Raw genomic sequence first — 19,440 nt, 5'->3', positions numbered from 1 at the left:
CGGGTGCGGGAATTTCTCGCTGCATTGAAGACCTGTTGGTGGCCTTCTGCTGTTGTCTGTTCTGTGGTCGGGTTGTTGTCTCTTTGACACATTCCCCATTTCCATTCTCAATTTTATTTAATGTTTAACCTCTTTAAGCCAATTGATTGAGAATAAAACTAGAAGGATATACTACAACTTATCTCGCAACATGTCCATGTGATTGTCTGAAATATGTAACTTCTTAATTTGTTGTCTTTTTTATTATTTTGGGGGAATTTGGTGTTGATGGCAAATATGTAATACCTTGTGGTTATGTTTTCACTTCTTTTCAGCACTTCTGTGTTGGCATTAAATATCATTGATCCGGTAATTTTCATCAATTTATACTGTTCACAAAACTTTGAATTGTTCTAAATACTTAGGATTTTCTTACCCCAGCCAAAGATAACATGAGCGACAAGTGCACATCTGGTGCAGTAAAATTTGGTACCGTTAATCTTTTGAGATGTATTTGACCAAACTTTTGGGAATTTTTGGTCCTCAATGCTTTTCAACTTCTAACTTGATTTGGCCTTTTATCTATTTGATTCGAGCATCACTAATAAGTACTAGGTATATGAAACTCGCTTCTGGCATACAAAACGCCTGGTATCTTTGATGAGTTTTTTTTCTAGGCTCGAGGCGATTTAGAGATTAGGAAATTTTATAGAAATCTGTCCGTTGTTGCAGTGTGTATGATGATCTCCAGATTTGTTTGGTACTTCGTCCCCCGCCGCGCGCGGAGCGTTTGGACATTATAATATTTTTCGTCCTGTCCGCCGTTTGTCCGACCATTTCACACTTGGTGGAATTATTCGTCATCATATTCGCTAAACCAATTTGAATGCATCTCATACTTACAAAGTAAACGGACTTTTATAAATTTTTACTATAAACTTGTGAACGCAACTTCTCAGGATTGTTTGCCTAAAAGAATTTATACTAAGTAGGATTGTTCGACATCATAGTTGACCATACATACTAGTAACTGATTTAACATTTTCTGCTGAAGTTAGTTGACTTTTAATACCCTTGGCATACTCACACCCTTTCTAGTGTAGTCAACAGTGCACATCGTCGCGGGACATTTTGCTACGGCATAGCAATTGTTTTTTTGGTTGCTATCTCATTGATATTTCCCCACATCTCCATTTATTCATATACACTATCAAATTTGTAATTGTATCCACAAGAAACGGCTGTCCATATCCACTCATCCAGATGCAGTCATTATGAGGTAATTAGTTTGAGTAATAGTCCCTCCTTCCACTCATCTAGAAGCCATCGATATGAGGTAATCAGTTCGAGTTATCAAAAGGATAAATATAGAATAACGGCATCTTTTTTTACACAGACTTCATCAGCAAGAATAACATTACACAAAGTAGTAAAAAACAAAATGTTACGCATACTACACGTTGCGGTAGTTGTTTGGTTGTAAGAAAGATTTTGTGTGCATTCATCTATCAATTGACGTATATTTCTTGTCAAATTAATTGATTAAATTTTGAATTGAAATAAACAGACATGATGAAATTTTGCTAACATATTTTATTGCGTTCGTTCAATATTATTAAGAATTATTTTCATGTACGAACATATTGCTTTTATAAACAGGTACGCACATTTGTTTCCAAGGATTTTCTATCCCAGGAATAGATTACCTTAGCTGTAATTGGCAAAACCTCTCGGAAAATATTTGGCAAATTATGCTCTTCAGCTTGGTAATTTTTTTGGCTTTCAACTCTTTTGTTTCGATCGTCCCTGGTGAGTCTTTTGTAGACGAAACCCGCGTCATGCGCACAAAATTACAAGCCTTGAATCTTTAATGATTATTTTTTCATTGTTGATTATCTATCTTTTTTTTCAATAACTTTAAGGTGACTTTTTGATAATGTTATTATAGATTCTTGGTAATATATATATATATCAGATACAATTTTGTACTTAGAAACGTATACATTGCATGTTTAGAGTTTATTTCTTTTGATAGATATATTTTATTTACTCTTCCAATTTATTCCTCATTATAGTTCCGATCTAACTTGGAGAGACATCCAACATCTGATTGTTTTCACATCAAACAGGAATGGTTTGAATGACACCTACTCTGATTGGTCAATGAACGGGGCAAATAAAGAATGTGAGTTTTTGAGTAATTGAGATATGAAAAACAGACCTTGGATTATCTACGCAAGTAAAAGTCGCATTCAAGAACAGATATTATAGATAACCAGGTTTTTGGTTCTGAATTCAGTATTTACCATTGAAGCCATTATCACTAACATAAACACGTTGTTTTGGTTGGTTAATAATATTTTGTCATTAAACAATATTTGGCTTCATCTGAAAATATCTGTTTTGGTTTATATATTGATTGAAAACTCAATTATTAGTATTAGACACATTATTACGAATTAACCTCCACAGTTACACTCATAGTATTTCACAACATCAAACATACTGTGCTTGTGTTAATGACGAATCTCCGATGATGATTGTTGAATTTATTTACAGCTTTTTAAGATTCGGGCGATTTAGAACCGGCAGGATACGTTTTGTAAACACTTGTCTATTGTTATATTGACCTCTACATGTTATTTTTTAAACGTTGGACTGATTTTATAACGACGTAGACCCTATATCATTGTTCCCATAATTCTTTGGGAATTTAACCCTTTCTGGACCCATTGTATAAAAATATTCAATCAGCGTGTGGTTGCCGATGATCTCAGTGATTGATTGGCGGAGTTAAAGAGTCACAACCTTTATAAGCCCAATGGATGAATCGAAAAGCGCTAACAGGTCTTAGAAAAATTGACTACTTTGTTAAATGTTGAAGGCACTCTAAGGGATTTTCGTTTATTTAAAATGAAAATTTATTTGATAATCATTAGAGAAACAGATTCTTACATAGATACTCGTGGATTATCGGAATTATCTAATCTCGCCAAGGCTCGGACTTTAAAATTGGATAATTCAATTGTCTCTATTGGATAAATTCTATATTTATCATGTTTAACAAAATAACTAAGTACATACTCGTAGGCAATAAGAATTCAAAAGTCAAAGCAAATGGTAAAGCGCTCACAAACAGGTTGAACTCTGCCACATTCTTTATGTGCCTGTACCAAGTCAGGAACCTGTAGTGCAGTGGTTGTCGTTGGTTCATGTCAGTTATAATTGTTTTGTTAAAATTATATGCCGTTAGTTTTCTCAATTGAATTTTTTAATATTTTTCATGTCGGGGCCTTTTATAGCCGACTATACGGTATGGGTTTTACGCATTGTTGAAGGCCGTACGGTTGCCCATAATTGCTTACATCCACTTCATTTGAACTTTGGTGGATAGTTGTCATTGGCAATCATACCACATCTCCTTATTTTTTATAAAGAAGGACATGAAGAACACTACTGTAAACAGAAAAAAATATGAAAGACAAAAAAACGGTCTACAATACATAAAAAACAGATACTTAAAGGTTGTGCAACACGAAATCAACAAAAAAAAACTGGTTGAACATCAGATGCTCTGGAACGGTTAGAAATTTCTATTTCTGGTACTCGTCGTGTTTCTCAGTACACACTTGTCTTTTGTTGGAGATCTCTTGATTCCCTTTTGTGTTTCATTTCGTTAGAATGCCTTCTCATTGACATAAACCTGACATCCTTTTTATTCATATATATACAGTTGTGTGTAATATAACAAAAATATGATGATACCAAAAGAGTAAACGAAGAACATAAAACACTTTTGGAAACAGAAAAAAGGAAAGAAAAACAAAAACACAGATAATTAAATATTTAGCAACACGAAACACACCATGATAAATTGGTAAGCTGCAGATGCTCTGGAAGGGTTATAAATTACAAGGTCAATTATGGTACTCGTCGTGTTGTGAAGAACAAATAAAAATCGTATGTAAACTCAAATTAGATGAAAAGTTTCTTACAGGCGTAACAGGGGAAAGATTAATTAATTATTTAATAAGAGGACACCTTTTTAATTGCGAAAAGTAATAGATATTGTTCTTCAGAAATCCCATTTTGAAATTTGACGCACGCAGGGACAATGCGAGAACAACGGAACATTAATTTTTCACAGGCATGCTAACTTTAAATTATCTTTATTGGCTATATCAGTTTGAGTCTGAAAAAGGGGGAAAGTTAAATGATGAATACTGAAAACATTATATTTTGTATTATTTAGTCAGTCAGATTCTGGGTTTTGGTTTAATGGACGCTGATGCTATGGTGAGCTATGGTAAAATCTGGGTAACAGTTCCAACACAACAAACGTGCACCACAATTACAAGGTCTCCTTCCGTGTAAGTATTTATCTTAGATTATATTGATAAATGGGCCTAAAGAATGATATAAAAAGTATGTATGCTTTTTAAAATGAGTATACACCGATGTTTCATATCTCTAAAAGTCCAGATAGAATAAATTGAAGTGAGAATTGTCGGAATCGCATAAACCCTCATAGCATTTCCAGACACATGGTTTTAATGTCTCATTCAGAAGTATGTATCAAAGCCTTGACAAAACAACAACTGTGGTAATAGAATATTTATATTTCTACTGTCTATAGACCATTTGCGAATTGTTTGTGGTTAGTTGTACCAGAAATCCATAATTCCGTTATTCCGAAATTTGTATTGATTGAAAATTAGACCAGGCAAACTCGTACATGCTGTGATTGAAGTCAAATGAATGTAAACAAATTAATGTTCAATTAACAAATACAACAATCTGTTGTCCAGACGATGATTTCAAATTAATTAGATAGTATTCAAATAGTCTTAAGAATGTTCGCTACTATGTTTCAAAATAACAAGCTTTTAAAAAGATTGTTATAAATTGATAGTATATAATTAAAGGAACTAAATATGCAGAAAAAAATGAAGGGTCCGAGTGCTTGTTTTCAAGATATAAGCCATTTAAAATTTGGCGGGAAATAATTCTCTCTAGATTTTTCATACATTTAACATTGGCACCTTTTTTCTTTCAAAATCTATGAAAAAATAATAAGGATATTACAAGATTTTCAAATATGGCTTTTTAAACTATATGTCATAAAATTATGAAAAGAAAAGTAGGGCTTAGTGGGCAAATTTTTAATGGCACGACATGGATAAAACCAGAGGATTCCGAATATCTGACAAAAATTCAAAAACAAGAGGAGCGAACATCCTTAAGAAATACATCGACATACTTTTATCCTGTTTTTATATAAAACAGACACGAACCAAGAATGACATCTCACATTTACAGCTGGCAACAAATATTTTAAAAAAGAAATAAAAACTTTTTAGATAACATTTATACGGATTTAATTTGGTGGAAACACAAACAGCTTATTCCTTTCATCTTGTTGGAAAGTTTGAGTTTGAATATTTAGTGCAATGATTTTAGAATCCTAAAATATTATCCTATAAAGTCTGCAAATTTCCTCAAATTCCTGATTTCCAGCCGCCTAGTGGAAATAGTTTCAGAGATAGCTAATATATTTGCAAAAGAGAGGCGAAAGATACCAGAGTGATATTCAAACCTTTTTTATGATACATTTTTGGAATAAAAATAATTTTAACAGAGAAAAATATAAATCCTCTTTAAAATTTGCTCGATTTGGAGTTTGTCATGTTAGATATTAATTCGAAACTACAAAGCTGGTAGTGGGACTTTAAAAGTCCTTGAAAACAGATATAAAAAGGGAGCAAAACCCGGCTTTTATGTTGCAGTAGATCGCAATCCTGTCATCCATACTTCTAAAACGCACATAAATTACCTCGATTTTAAATTTATGAATAGCTGAAATTTACATACACTTGTCTATGAGGTTATTTCGTCAGAAAATAAGTGTTGGTTGACTTTACAATCAGCTGACTTAAGAATCCGCAATGATCATACTCTAATTGATTTATAAAACAAAGTTATCAAAATTTCTCAAATGTTAAATTCGTCTTCGCCTTGTCTATTTTGTACATTTTGTCATGTCGGGGTCTTTTATACCTAACTATGCGGTAGGGATTTTGCTAACTGTTGAAGGCCGTACGTTGACCAATAGTTGGTAACTTCAACGTCATTTGGTCAATGGTGGAAAGCTGTCTCATTAGCAAGCATACCACATCTTCGTATTTTTATCTAAGAGGTCAAATTTTGAAATGATAATGACAGTTTCAAATAAAAACATCAAATAAGACTAGTGAAAAATTTAAATTTTGTTTTACTTTAGAAGTACCAGCGATTTCAGAAAAAACACACACACAAGTTGTTTTTATTTATGTCAAGCGGAATATATTTTTTAACATTTTATGAATTTTTATAGTGAATCATAACTGGACCAAAACATATTTCGTGTTTCAAACAATAAATAGATATAAAATATATCTGTATTAATTTGATATTTTTAATTTCTTTATTCAGCACAAATTACACCCATAAGATGGTCAAAGGCTTAACAATTACATGTAATAACAACAATATAATGATGACATTTACATTTACATGAAAAAAAAAAACAACATTAAACACAACAAATGACCGCAAGTGCCCCCTGTCCTCAGTTCAATAGACTGTTTAATAAAGGAGCCTAAAGATTTCCCTTGCTGACTAGTGGTTGGATTTAGGATATATTTCATTTTATTATCAGAAAATCTCTGTATTGAGTTTTTAAATCGTTAAATAAGACATGTCTTAAATCATCATTTATTTTACATAATAAAAAGAAATGGGATTCATCATCCAGAACTTTGCACTTATTACAAAGTCTTTGAGGGCGTGGAATATTTTTATATCTTCCAGTTTCAATAGCGAGGGAATGATCACTTATTCTAAATTTGCATATAAGTTTTCTTGTATCAAGATTAGATATTAACAATGGATTTTACTATATCCTAAATCTACCATCATTTAATAATGATATGCTATTTTCCACAATGGAAGTCGCACTTAGAGAATATGTCTAAAGACTTTTAGATTGAACATAATGTCTGAAAAAATCAATTCGAACTAGTTTATACAATAAAACTAGAATTTATTGAATTTTCCTTACAAAATATGAATCATTTTCGGGCAAAATGCGTTTATCAGTTCATCAAACATGAGCTGTTATGGTACATGTAGTAACCATTATTTCATAGATAATAAAATGCTAACTAAATATAGGAAGATTTTGTACCGCTATAATGTAAAAAACTGACAAAATGGTCAACACAAATAAGCCAAGCTAGTGAATATACAATAACCTGAACACATAGAAACTTACATTTTTGCACAAAAAACATTTTTCAGTATGAACAATTTTCAGATTAGCTTATGTCAAAATAGAGCTGAAAGCCAAGAACAATTAATAGATCATTTAAGGATTTGCTCATGTTTGTCACTTTTCCTTAATATAACTTTTTAAATATCTCACACTTCGTTCTTTTCCTCACGCTAGTTTTTCTAGCTAATTCTATAGCCTTAAAAAAAATTCTTGCAAAATATTTTTGAGATTCATATAAAAATAAGAAGATGTGGTATGATGGCAATTGAGACAACTATCGACAAGAGACCACTTGACGCAGATGTAAGCAGCTATTTGTCACCGGCGTTTTAATTCAAAATTTTGTAATTTTTTTAAAGTATCATCTGTACCTTACAGGAGCACCACTACCTCGGCCTCTGATTCTATTACTGTAACACCTGGTGATTGTTCATCGGTAAACTATCTTGAGCACGTGGTAGCTGATATTACATTCTCCTACTCAGCCTTGAGAGGTGTGGCTTACTTGTATTTAGTTTCTCCATCTGGTACCAAAAGTCATCTGTTGCACTACAGACATGTGGACGCTACAGACAATGTTTCAGCAGGAAGTCTAACCTGGAATTTTATGTCAGTTCATTTTTGGAATGAAAATCCCATTGGAAGCTGGACCCTGGAAATAAAGTCGCACCTTGATGCTGTTACTGGTAACCCAATATAATTTTAACTATTGTAATTTTATTGTCAAAGCGTAATAACACATTTTCATACAAATAACAGGATTAAACTTCTTGGTACCCCAGATGCGCGTTTTGTCTGCATAAGACTCGTCAATGGCGGTCAAAACAAAACAGTTGAAAGGCCAAATCAAATACGAAATTGAAGCATATTAAAAACCATTAAAAGTCCTTGTTGATAAAGTGAAAGGCTAATCCTGCATGGACATTTTGAGAATCTAACATTAAGTAATTACAAAATTCTAGTTTTATGCCTCGTTCACACGTACATCTAATTCGAATTGAATCCGAATCAAATGCCAATCGAATTCGCTAATCGCGTTCACACACTCTTCTTTTTTAATTCGAATTGATTCGAATTGGCTAAATCGCATTATCCAATTCGCATTAGAAATGCGTTTTTGTTAATACGAATTAAAAGTTAACGTCGTTAGGACAGTAAAGCGAATTTGACGCGCATTACAATTCGAACTAGAATTTACGTTTGGACGTTAAACGTTTCGAATGCGAATTAAACTAATTCGAATTAGTTAATGCGAATCGAATTCGAATTACGTGTGAACGCAGCGTGATATTCCACAAACTTGAGAAAATAGATTTTTGCTTATCCCTGGTCGATTTTTTTAAAATCGCGGTTGAACCATGATTGTATTAATTTAAAAGCGTCAAACATATTACCTTGAAAAGGCATGTTTCTTTGAGCAGACATAAATGTGGATGCCAAGGCAGTATAGCAGAAGATTCGTTGGAATTGGTTCCCTATTCAAGACTAATGCAAAATTATGTTTCATACAGTAAAACGTTCAGTTGACAGCTGTACAAAATATACTATTATGGATTAGGGGAGGGGGCAGTAGACAGACAAGTATATTAAGGAGTAGTTGTGGTTGGGATAATTTTGTTGAAAATTTTGTTTTCGGTAATAACATACATGGTAACGATTTTACTACAACAAGTGTGCATTTCGAAGCGTATTTATAATTGAGTTAACCGTTTAATTATAATTAAAGACCATAGAAAGTAGATTAGATACAGGTTAATTCTTTGTGACATTGAAAGACCAGGAAGGTCAACTGTCAATAGTGTTTTGAAATATATTTTGATTAAAATTCTTGAACTTTAAGACTTCATACCCAATGTCACTAGTTAGATTATGAATCTGTCTTGTCTAACTAAAACCAAAATTCCAAGAAAATTGAAACATCAGGAAGGCTCATACAACATTTGTCTAATCTTAGTACATAGCAAGAGAAATAGTTGCTAAAATTCCACTCATGGAATTTAAATATATATACCTCGTCAAACTCTACGCACGATTTTATGAAGCCTGAAAGATCGTGGATATAGGTGACACGGTAGTACTTCCTGGCCCATAAAGATAATGATAGCCTTTTTAGAATTTTCACCACTTTCTCACACTGCCCAAAAATCAGTACTTTCATTGTAATATTCAGAAATAAATATTAATATGTATAACGACCGTCTACTTTTTCTGATATCTTTATAAACCTAAGGCCACTTGTGCTTTTATGTATTTTATCATGCAGTACATTTGTAAGTACAAATTTTTTTTTTAATCTCAAAAATTCATTTTCACCTGTATGTAAAATTATTTCATATTTTTTTACACCTGATTTATCCCTCAGCTGGGGAAAGTATGTTCAGTAGATACTGTATTTTTTGTCCAATCACAGTGTTCAGATACATTGACTTAAGTAGGGCACACAAAAAAGCAAGCAACCTAAATTCAAGATTGTAAATACTACCGTGCCACCTTTACTAGATTACACCCATTGGCTCATTAAACTAGTTATTCATTTATGTTCACAATCCGGAAGTATTCCGGAAATAGCTTTTTAATTTTACCGTAAACTAGTATTAGTCTATTACATAATTTTATATCGTCCAATCGTACACACATTATGCATATAGTATCTGTTATGATCTTGCCATGACATTTCAATGCCTACACCAAGTCAGGAATATGACAACTGTTTCCCATTCGTTAGATATGTTTGACAACAATGTTTGAGCTTTTGATTTTGCCATTTTTTATAAAGGACTTTCCGTTTTGAATTTGCCTAGGAGTTCGGTATTTTTGTTATTTTACTTTTCACCTTCTCTTCAACATATGAGTTTGAACATCCCTTTTGCATCTTCAACCTCTCTTTGCGTTAATTTCAGTTTATTAAAATGACTGAATTTTTTTTTTTTTTGAAACCAAGTTTTGCACACACAGTTGTCCTTATTTATATTCGCAGAGATTTCGATTCAGTTTAACGGGTTTTTTTTCATAATGGTTCGACCAGTGCAGTTAATTGACGATCTGTCTACACATCTCCTGTCAAAGGAATTAAGGAAGGATCGCAACACGCAACACAATGTGTGTGTCCCAGTCAACTGTTAAAAAAACTATTATAATATTGCAATTATTTCTCAATACTAATTCTGATCACAATTATGGCAAAACAATACACATAATTATACTCCCAACTATAACTGACCTTAGTTATAACGCACTCAAGTTTGTGTCACCTGTTGACTTGAACATGTCATCTCAAACTCCTTCTGTCTTAGTTATAACGCACTCAAGTTTGTGTCACCTGTTGACTTGAACATGTCATCTCAATCTCCTTCTGTCTTAAGAAACCCGATTAAGAATAATTCATAATATATAGACAGTAAAACTACAGAAAACCAACATATAAATGATATTTTATCTCAACAAAATAGGGCTGACTTCTTGACTGGTAATATCCTCGGGGACGAAACGTCCACCAAAAGTGACATTGACCCAGTGATTGTAAAAAATGTCACCAGATACCAGACACGTTTCGTCTAAATAAGACTCATCAGTGGCGTTCGAATAAAAAATCGAGTGTTTATGTGATCATGTCATTGAGATTAAAATGAGTCGGTTTGTGTGTGTGTGTGTGTGTGTGTGTGTTTGTGTTTTAGTGTTTTGTGTGTCTCGCTTCCTCATTGTCCTTGATTGAAAAAAAAAGACGTTAGTTGTTAATTTATGCTACAAATGGACTATCTATATACCCCATAATATAGCCTCAAATGGGTTGATACATGATTGAACATGCTAGAGGACTTGAGATTCCAGAGGGTGGGAACCATTCGTTCAGACGCCAATGCTATTGTGTTGGCATGATTCGAATGATACCTTAGTCTAGTTTTTTTTTTAATTCTTTACATTATGTAATTGTCATCAAGATGATGTTGCACCCCCTGAGTAAAAGTTCATTTTAGTAATCTCTGGTTGCACTTTAGCTTCAACCCACACTCTTTTATAAACGTCATATTAATGTATTTGGTAATGTTTATCTTTTTAATATGACTTAATTTATATATGGATAACGCATACAAATAGAACAATATATATCTTATTGGACTAACATTATATTTCCAGTAACCTTAGACAACTGGTCACTTACATTTTACGGAACTACAACAGATCCATGGCAAGGTGGGTATTACTTTATTCAAAATCACCGGCAGTTCAAGTTCCGGTCAGCATGCTACTCTACGCTAACTTGTGATGTAACTTTCATTTTTTCACACTTAACAAAAACTACTTTTTCACTTAGTTACAAAACTTTACATACATTTATTTGGAAATATATATATAAATAACTATATGTGATATATATAGAATAATGGCATTTTTGTTTTTGATACCGACTTTATCAGCAAGAATATCAAGCAAGCCCGCTAGGGCGAGCGGATATTCGAGCTGATGAAGTCGATATCAAAAAATAAAATGCCATTATTCTTTTTATCGTCAATGTGTCTTAACTGTATGTTTTTTTTTTGGGTTGAGAATATGAAATGAAATAAAATAGTTAGTAAAACTATTTTTACGCGTAGAAAATGTTGTGATAGTTGTTCGGTTGTATGAATGAAGTCGCGTGCGTTTCATTGATAAATTGACGCTAGTGGACATGAACACGTGACGTTTTTGCATTGATTCGTGACGTCATTGCCTGATATTTTCGAGTATCAAGTACTGTCCAGGATCTACAAATTATTAGGCAGTAAGATCAAAGGGAAAATGTACAAATTGCCGATATAAATATATATATATATTTTCCAAAAGACCAAAAAAGTGAAAAAGTATATTTTAACAAAACGCATATGACTAGCAGGTCGAACAACGGATGTTCGTAAACCCTGCTGACTGCCATTGGCGATTGCCAAATAAACGGATCACCAGATGTAACAAAATGGATCTTAATTATAAATTTAATACCAAACAGAAAACAATAAACTTGTGGAAAAGATGGTATACCGCTAACAAAAGGTGCAAAAATTAGTACACCATATCCGGATTTTGACAATTAATGTCTCTTCAGTGATGTTAGGAAACGAAACGGTATTTGGAAGGCCATATAATTTACCTCAATTTAGGATAGACCCTTGAATTTTGAAGAGTCGAAATAGGATGAACGGATCATATAAACCCGAAGGCAAATATAATACAAGCCCAAACGAAAAAATATAAACAAGTCTTAATTGAAAACAACGTTCAAACCTATGATTGCGTTGGATAAAAACCGCAATTTTATACGTGTGCATGCAAAAACAAATTTCTTGGTAGAGGGGTCCAAATACAGCACAAACAACATTTTCCAAAAGACCAAAAAAGTGAAAAAGTATATTTTAACAAAACGCATTTGACTAGCAGGTCGAACAAAGGATGTTCTTAAACCCTGCTGACTGCCATTGGCGATTGCCAAATAAACGGATCACCAGATGTAACAAAATGGATCTTAATTATAAATTTAATACCAAACAGAAAACAATAAACTTGCGGAAAAGATGGTATACCGCAAACAAAGGTGCAAAAATTAGTACACCATATCCGGATCGGATTTCGACAATTAATGTCTCTTCAGTGATGTTAGGAAACGAAACGGTATTTGGAAGGCCATATAATTTACTTCAATTTAGGATAGACTTTTGTATTTTGAGGAGTCAAAATAGGATGAACGGATCATATAATCCCGAAGGCAAATACAATACAAGCCCAAACGAACAAATATAAACAAGTCTTAATTGAAAACAACGTTCAAACCTATGATTGCGTTGGATAAAAACAGCAATTTTTAAACGTGTGCATGCAAAATAAATTTCTTGGTAGAGGGGTCTAAATACAGCACAAACAACAGTTTCCAACAGACAAAAAAAAGTGAAAAAGTATATTTTAACAAAACGCATTTGACTAGTAGGTCGAACAACAGATGTTCTTAAACCCTGCTAACTGTCATTGGCGATTGCCAAATAAACGGATCACCAGATGTAACAAAATGGATCTTAATTATAAATTTAATACCAAACAGAAAACAATAAACTTGCGGAAAAGATGGTATACCGCAAACAAAAGGTGCAAAAATTAGTACACCATATCCGGATTTCGACAAATAATGCCTCTTCAGTGATGTTAGGAATCGAAACGGTATTTGGAAGGCCATATAATTTACCTCAATTTAGGATATACTTTTGAATTTTGAAGAGTCGAAATAGGATGAACAGATCATATAAACTCTTCAAAATTCAAGGGTCTATTCTAAATTGAGGTAAATGATCGGTATTCATAGATCCCAATTTTTACTGTTGTTATTATTTTTACAGCACAAGAAAGTAACGTTGTAACAACAGAACCAACAACTGACGCTGTAACAACACGATCTATAACTACTGACACCATAACAACAAAGGCAACAACTACTTCTGACATACCAACAACAAGAACAACTACTGACGCTGTAACAACACAAGAAATAACTACTGACAGCATAACAACAAAGGCAACAACTACTTCTGACATACCAACAACAGAAACAACTACTGACGCTAAAACAACACAAAAAATAACTACTGATACCATAACAACAAAGGCAACAACTACTTCTGACATACCAACAACAGAAACAACTACTGACGCTGAAACAACACGAAAAATAACTACTGATACCATTACAACAAAGGCAACAACTACTTCTCACATACCAACAACAAAAACAACTACTGACGCTGTAACCACACGAAATATAATTACTGATACCATAACAACAAAAGCAACCACGACTGCTGACGTAACAACAACGAAGACAACTACTGACGCTGTAACAACACGAAAAAAAACTACTGACAGCATAACAACAAAAGCAACAACCACTGCTGACATACCAACAACAAAAACAACTACAGACACTGTAACAACTCCGGGTAAGTAGTGAAGTTTGTAGCATAATTTATTTACCATACCAACAAGTGACTTTGCAACAGCCTCCACCACGTACGTTTGGCATCAATATTTTTGCAAGCCAAATGAGTTATATTGTACGGGCATACATAGTGACAAAAAATAATCATAAAAAAACTGCCTAAAAGACTTGTAACTTTCGTTTTAAGTACATGTACAAGTATATCATTAACGAACTTATCATTTTCCGTTTATATGTATCATTTGAATCTTGCCATCGTCGGTGACTCGATAATCAGTCTATAGTCAAATAAACCCTCGGGTTCTCACACTTCACTATGGGAGGTACCGACAGAGATAGTAAAATAAATTTTTCTTTTGTTGCTGTTATTCATCTCAAAGATGTTAAGAATGGTTTTCTTGTTGTTCTAACTCTAAGATTTCTCATCTATGAATAATATTGAATTTTTAAATTTCAAGTTAAATAGACTAATATCGAATCGCAAAAATAAATCACGGACAACATGTGTTTTAACAGTGTTGTTTCTATTTTGTTTACCCTTGTACTTATATTTAAATAATTTTTTCTTGGTCGAGACAGTTTATACTATTTACGGTATGTACTATCAACGACAAACACTTTATTGTTGATGTCATTGTCAAATTTACTATCTGCTACACCTTTTTTATTGGCGTCTTTGTTAGATTAATTTGTATGTTTGTTTGATTTATTTTGGTCAGTTGTGTTGTATGTTTACACAGTTTTTGGCGGCTGGATCCCAATTATTGTCACATAAACCTGTCATCATGTCTGTTTGGATTGCCCACCAAATTTTGTCCATATAACAGAACTATAAAAAAAACTGTCCTGCAAGAGGGAGGTTTAGCTAGCTATAAAAGCAGCTTTCACCCACCATTTTCTTCGAGAAATGCTTGTACCATGTCAGGAATACGTCAGTTGTTTTTCACATGGTCTGTTGGTTTTTGTCCGTTTTTATGGACTTCACACTTTTGGTATTGCTTCAGAGTTCGGTATTTTTATAAACTTTTTTATTGACATATGTACCCCAAAATATCCTTAAATACATATTTCTGTGTATGGATTACATTCCTTTACCTTATGTATATAATTGATATAAAATATCTTTATTGCAACAGAAATGAAAACCACTTCAAAGTTTGTTTTTTTGTGTTTTTTTTTTGGTTTGCTGTTGTCATGGTCCAAACGTTTACATAGTTGACATGTTAAGTTTGTTCTCAGGTCAGTATTCAGGAAACTACCATTAACTTTGACACTTTTGCCAAGTGTTGCCATTTTAAATTTCAACATTTGCATTATACTATCTGAATTATGTATAGGCTAGACATATCTGTGTCAACAGTTTCTTCGCATTAATGACGTTGTACAGATCTTCTTCCCATGGAAAATGATTGGACAAACTGTACAAATTAGTTGAAAATGGCCTGACTCGTTAGATCTACGCAAAGTACAACATACAACTATCAAAGAAGACAGATTTATATATAGTTATGTTTTAATTTAGTAACAATGAAACCAATGCTGGCACCAAAAAATAACAACAAAAACGTTAAATTGGTTATCTCGATAAGTTTAGATGGATTGTATCTAAATTTACGGGCTCTATAATAACATAATTTAAATAAGATGTGGTATGAATGCCAATGAGACAACTCTCTAGCAGCGACCAAATGACATAGATATGAGCAACTATAGGTCATCGTATGGCCTTCATCAATGAGAAAAAGCCGTAATCGCTTAGCAATTTATAAAATGCCCCGAAATAACAAATTTTGTAAAATAATTCAAACGACAAAAACTAACTGAATAACAGACTTGGGACAGGCATGTACAGAATTTGGCGGGGTTAAGAATGATTGTGGGCGCCCAACCCTGACCTTACCTGGGACAGTGGTTTACAGCACGACATAAGAACAAACTATAAAAAGTTGAAAAGGGCTAACTTTATCAGATCGATACAAATCACAGAAACAACTAACAAAATCTCAAAAGACACAAAGTACAGATCTGAGAGTACTCGCAGTTACTGATAGCTAGTTCAAAGCCAGTAACAACTAATAACATATTCATGTATCTAAGACTAAAGTATCAATCAGTACACATCCTACATCCAATGGGTTTAGTGTAAAGACGTCATAAACAATCAGAAAAAAATATGACATTCTGCAATTCCAATTTTTTTTTAATTCAAAATTTCACACAATATAATGTACATAGTGTTTGTACATAGGTTACGATACAGGGCGAAATCGACATAGTGTTTGTACATAGATTCCAATACATGGCGAAATCGACATCGTGTTTGTACAAAGGTTGCGATGCATGGCGAAATCTACATAGCGTTTGTACATAGGTTACAATACTAGTAGTATGTAAATGTACGATGGGGGTTACATGTAACTGTAACAGTCATAAATAAATCAATCTGTGAATTTGCAAAACGTATAGATATATATAGAATTTTATCACGCTGTTGTTTACAAAGCGAAAGCAGCATATCATAAAAGAATGTCAAATATTTTTTAAAATTCCTGTCATAATTTTCATATATTATGAAACGATACTCAATCCTACAATGTTGAAATCCAAAGATGTATAAATACTTGATTAAAAGAGAGGCGAAAGATATCAAACAGATATTCAAACTCATAAGTCGAAAACAAACTGACAATGCCATGGCAAAATACGAAAAACGACCAAAAAACAAAAACAAAACAAAATAATCATAGAAACTCAAGCCTGAGCAATACGAATCCCATCAAAACATAAAAAAAAGGGGGGGGGGGGGGGGTGATCACAGGTAAATAAGTGAGGAACCAAAGGGAACTTTAAACCAATCAACCCAATGAAAACTTTGCCTGAGTGTATTTAAACATTAGTTTCTAGATAATTTGTAAATTTATCAAAAGAAAATTTAAGAGAATTAAATCATAAATCATGAAAGTGTCGAAGTACTGATTAATGAGTTGATGATACCCTCGAGGACTAGAAATTAGCCGACAGCGGTATATCGACCTGATGCTGGCAAATGAAAAATAGCATGCAATAGATTTGTGGCGTCCAAAGCGCTTTTCTGGTTTAAAAAAAAATAAAAAATTTGAAAACCAAGGATGTTTTAAATTTTCGAAAAGAAGTAAAAGAGGAAATACTTGACCAAAATGGACCGACAAAAATTAACCAAATCCACAAAAGGTCGACTTTACTTGAGGGAGTTGGAAATAAACTCATCATAGATACCAGGATAGAAATTTATGCGCCAGACGCGCGTTTCGTCTACAAAAGACTCATCAGTGACGCTTGAATCAAAAAAGGTTAAAAAGGCCAAATAAAGTACGAAGTTGAAGAGCATTGGGGACCAAACATTCCTTAAAGTTTTGCCAAATACAGCTAAGGTAATCTATTCCTAGGGTAGAAAAGCCTTAGTATTTCAAAAATTCGAAGTTTTGTAAACAGTTAATTTATAATTATGACTATATCAACCTTAGTTTCTAGATAATTTGTGAATGTTTCAAAGAGGAATTTAAAAAAGGTATGTTATAAATCATGTCAGCGCCGACGCGCTGACTACTCGACTGATAATAACCTAGGGGACCAGCAGTCCACCAGCATTAGTATATCGACACAGTGCTGGGAAATTAAAACACTTAAGGAAACATAAGCATATAAAAAAATTATAAAAGCTTTAAAATTATCTATTACGAAAATAGGGTCACCGACCTCGTTCTCGATTTTTAAACCGAAATATGAGTACGGGGCTGCGTTGTCTTTGTTGGTGTTTTTCTCAGACGATGAAGCGGCAATAGCGGCAATTACTATTCTTATTTGGATCCACCAGCAGACCAATGTAATTTGATCCCATTCCAAATAAATTTAGCGCCCTTTGTGTGGATAGAGAAAAAGAAACTCTTCTTGAAAATGAAATAATGTCAACCAGTGGAATTAAATAAATCTTAAATCAAAACTTTCTTAATTGTTTCGTTCTTTTTCAGCGAGCGGCAATACAGCTATTATAGCAGGGACAGTTACAAGTGCTGCTGTAGTGTTTTCTGTTATTGTGATCGTTGTACTACTATAGGTTTGTGGTGGCACATCTGCTGGGAAACCTGTCGTACATCCATCAATCTATATATATATATATATATATATAGCTAGGTAGAAGATGACTCTTGACAATGATATCACTATACACAAAATCAAAAACTACACAGAAAACCAGACATTTTCAAACGGATACTTGTTTCTAAATTATAAGAGAATTCATATATTGTAACTCTATCTTTACACTGATTTAATATCACAATAGTTTCAACGTTTAACTTTAAAGGTTAAAAGCGTTATTATTCTGTGATTTGTGACCATAATTGGCAGTTATTTTTTGTCAGAGAATGAGTGTTACATTTGTTTACATTTTTTTGACTTTGATAAACGTTAAATGCAAAGTACGTGTACACATAATTTTCAGAATGATATATTTGTTTTTAGAACAGAAATGTTCAATCTTTTAGTTATTGTTTCCAATAATGAGAGGTGAAATTTTTGCCGATTTTCCTTTCAGATTTTGCTTAGAAAATAAGGAGAAAATAATGATTTAATACTTAATGATGAGCTGTTTTTTTTTAGCCTTGTCTTATGGTTTTTCCATTGATTTATTTGAAATGTGATTGTTAGATAACATGCTTTAATTCTAAAATTTTATAAAAGTTTACCAGGTAGCTCAATTCCTGTAAAACTATGTAACTACGTTGTATAAAGTTCGTCCTATAAACACATTTTAAGCTGATATCATGTTTTTTTGACATGGAAAATTTAGACATTTATTGAGCGATAGCTGAAAAAGAAATCACAGACTCGGATCCCTTTTGAATTGATCCCCTTAGGAACAAAAGAAATTCCGTGTCCAGCTTTAGCAAGGGGATATTAAAATTGAACATTGATATATTTTGTAACTGCATTGCATTTGCATCATTTAACCTAGTATGCTTTTATATATCTTGATGGATATAACTCATAGTTACAATGTAAACATTTGCATTCCCATGGCATACAAATGAAAATCAACGTTAAAAATTGTAACTTCTTTTTATTTTCACTGAGCTATGTACGTTTAAGTACCTTAAAGAAACATTGGAGATTTCTAACATGCCATAATCTTAATCGGTTTCAGCAAACGATTTATCGG

The 19,440-nt window shown here is 33.0% G+C and overlaps 2 protein-coding genes across 2 annotated transcripts in view; both read left to right on the top strand.

The window, feature by feature from the left end:
- The window catches only part of LOC127724912 (furin-like protease kpc-1), a 40,684-nt gene extending 38,500 nt beyond the window's left edge, over positions 1–2,184 (top strand). Inside the window, exon 7 of the mRNA XM_052231914.1 lies at positions 2,055–2,184. Within this exon, the coding sequence (XP_052087874.1) occupies positions 2,055–2,184 (130 nt within the window). The remainder of the gene's footprint in view (positions 1–2,054) is intronic.
- A 7,785-nt stretch (positions 2,185–9,969) lies between these two features.
- Positions 9,970–14,252, top strand: LOC127724911 (salivary glue protein Sgs-3-like). The gene is made up of 3 exons (XM_052231913.1): positions 9,970–9,982; positions 11,426–11,482; positions 13,648–14,252. Exons 1-3 carry the CDS (start codon positions 9,970–9,972, stop codon positions 14,250–14,252), a joined length of 675 nt encoding a protein of 224 aa, XP_052087873.1.
- Positions 14,253–19,440: the final 5,188 nt, after the last annotated feature.

Source organism: Mytilus californianus, unplaced genomic scaffold, assembly GCF_021869535.1.
Source record: "Mytilus californianus isolate M0D057914Y unplaced genomic scaffold, xbMytCali1.0.p SCAF_14, whole genome shotgun sequence".
Taxonomy (NCBI): domain Eukaryota; kingdom Metazoa; phylum Mollusca; class Bivalvia; order Mytilida; family Mytilidae; genus Mytilus; species Mytilus californianus.
This window is presented reverse-complemented; position numbering and strand designations above follow the sequence as displayed.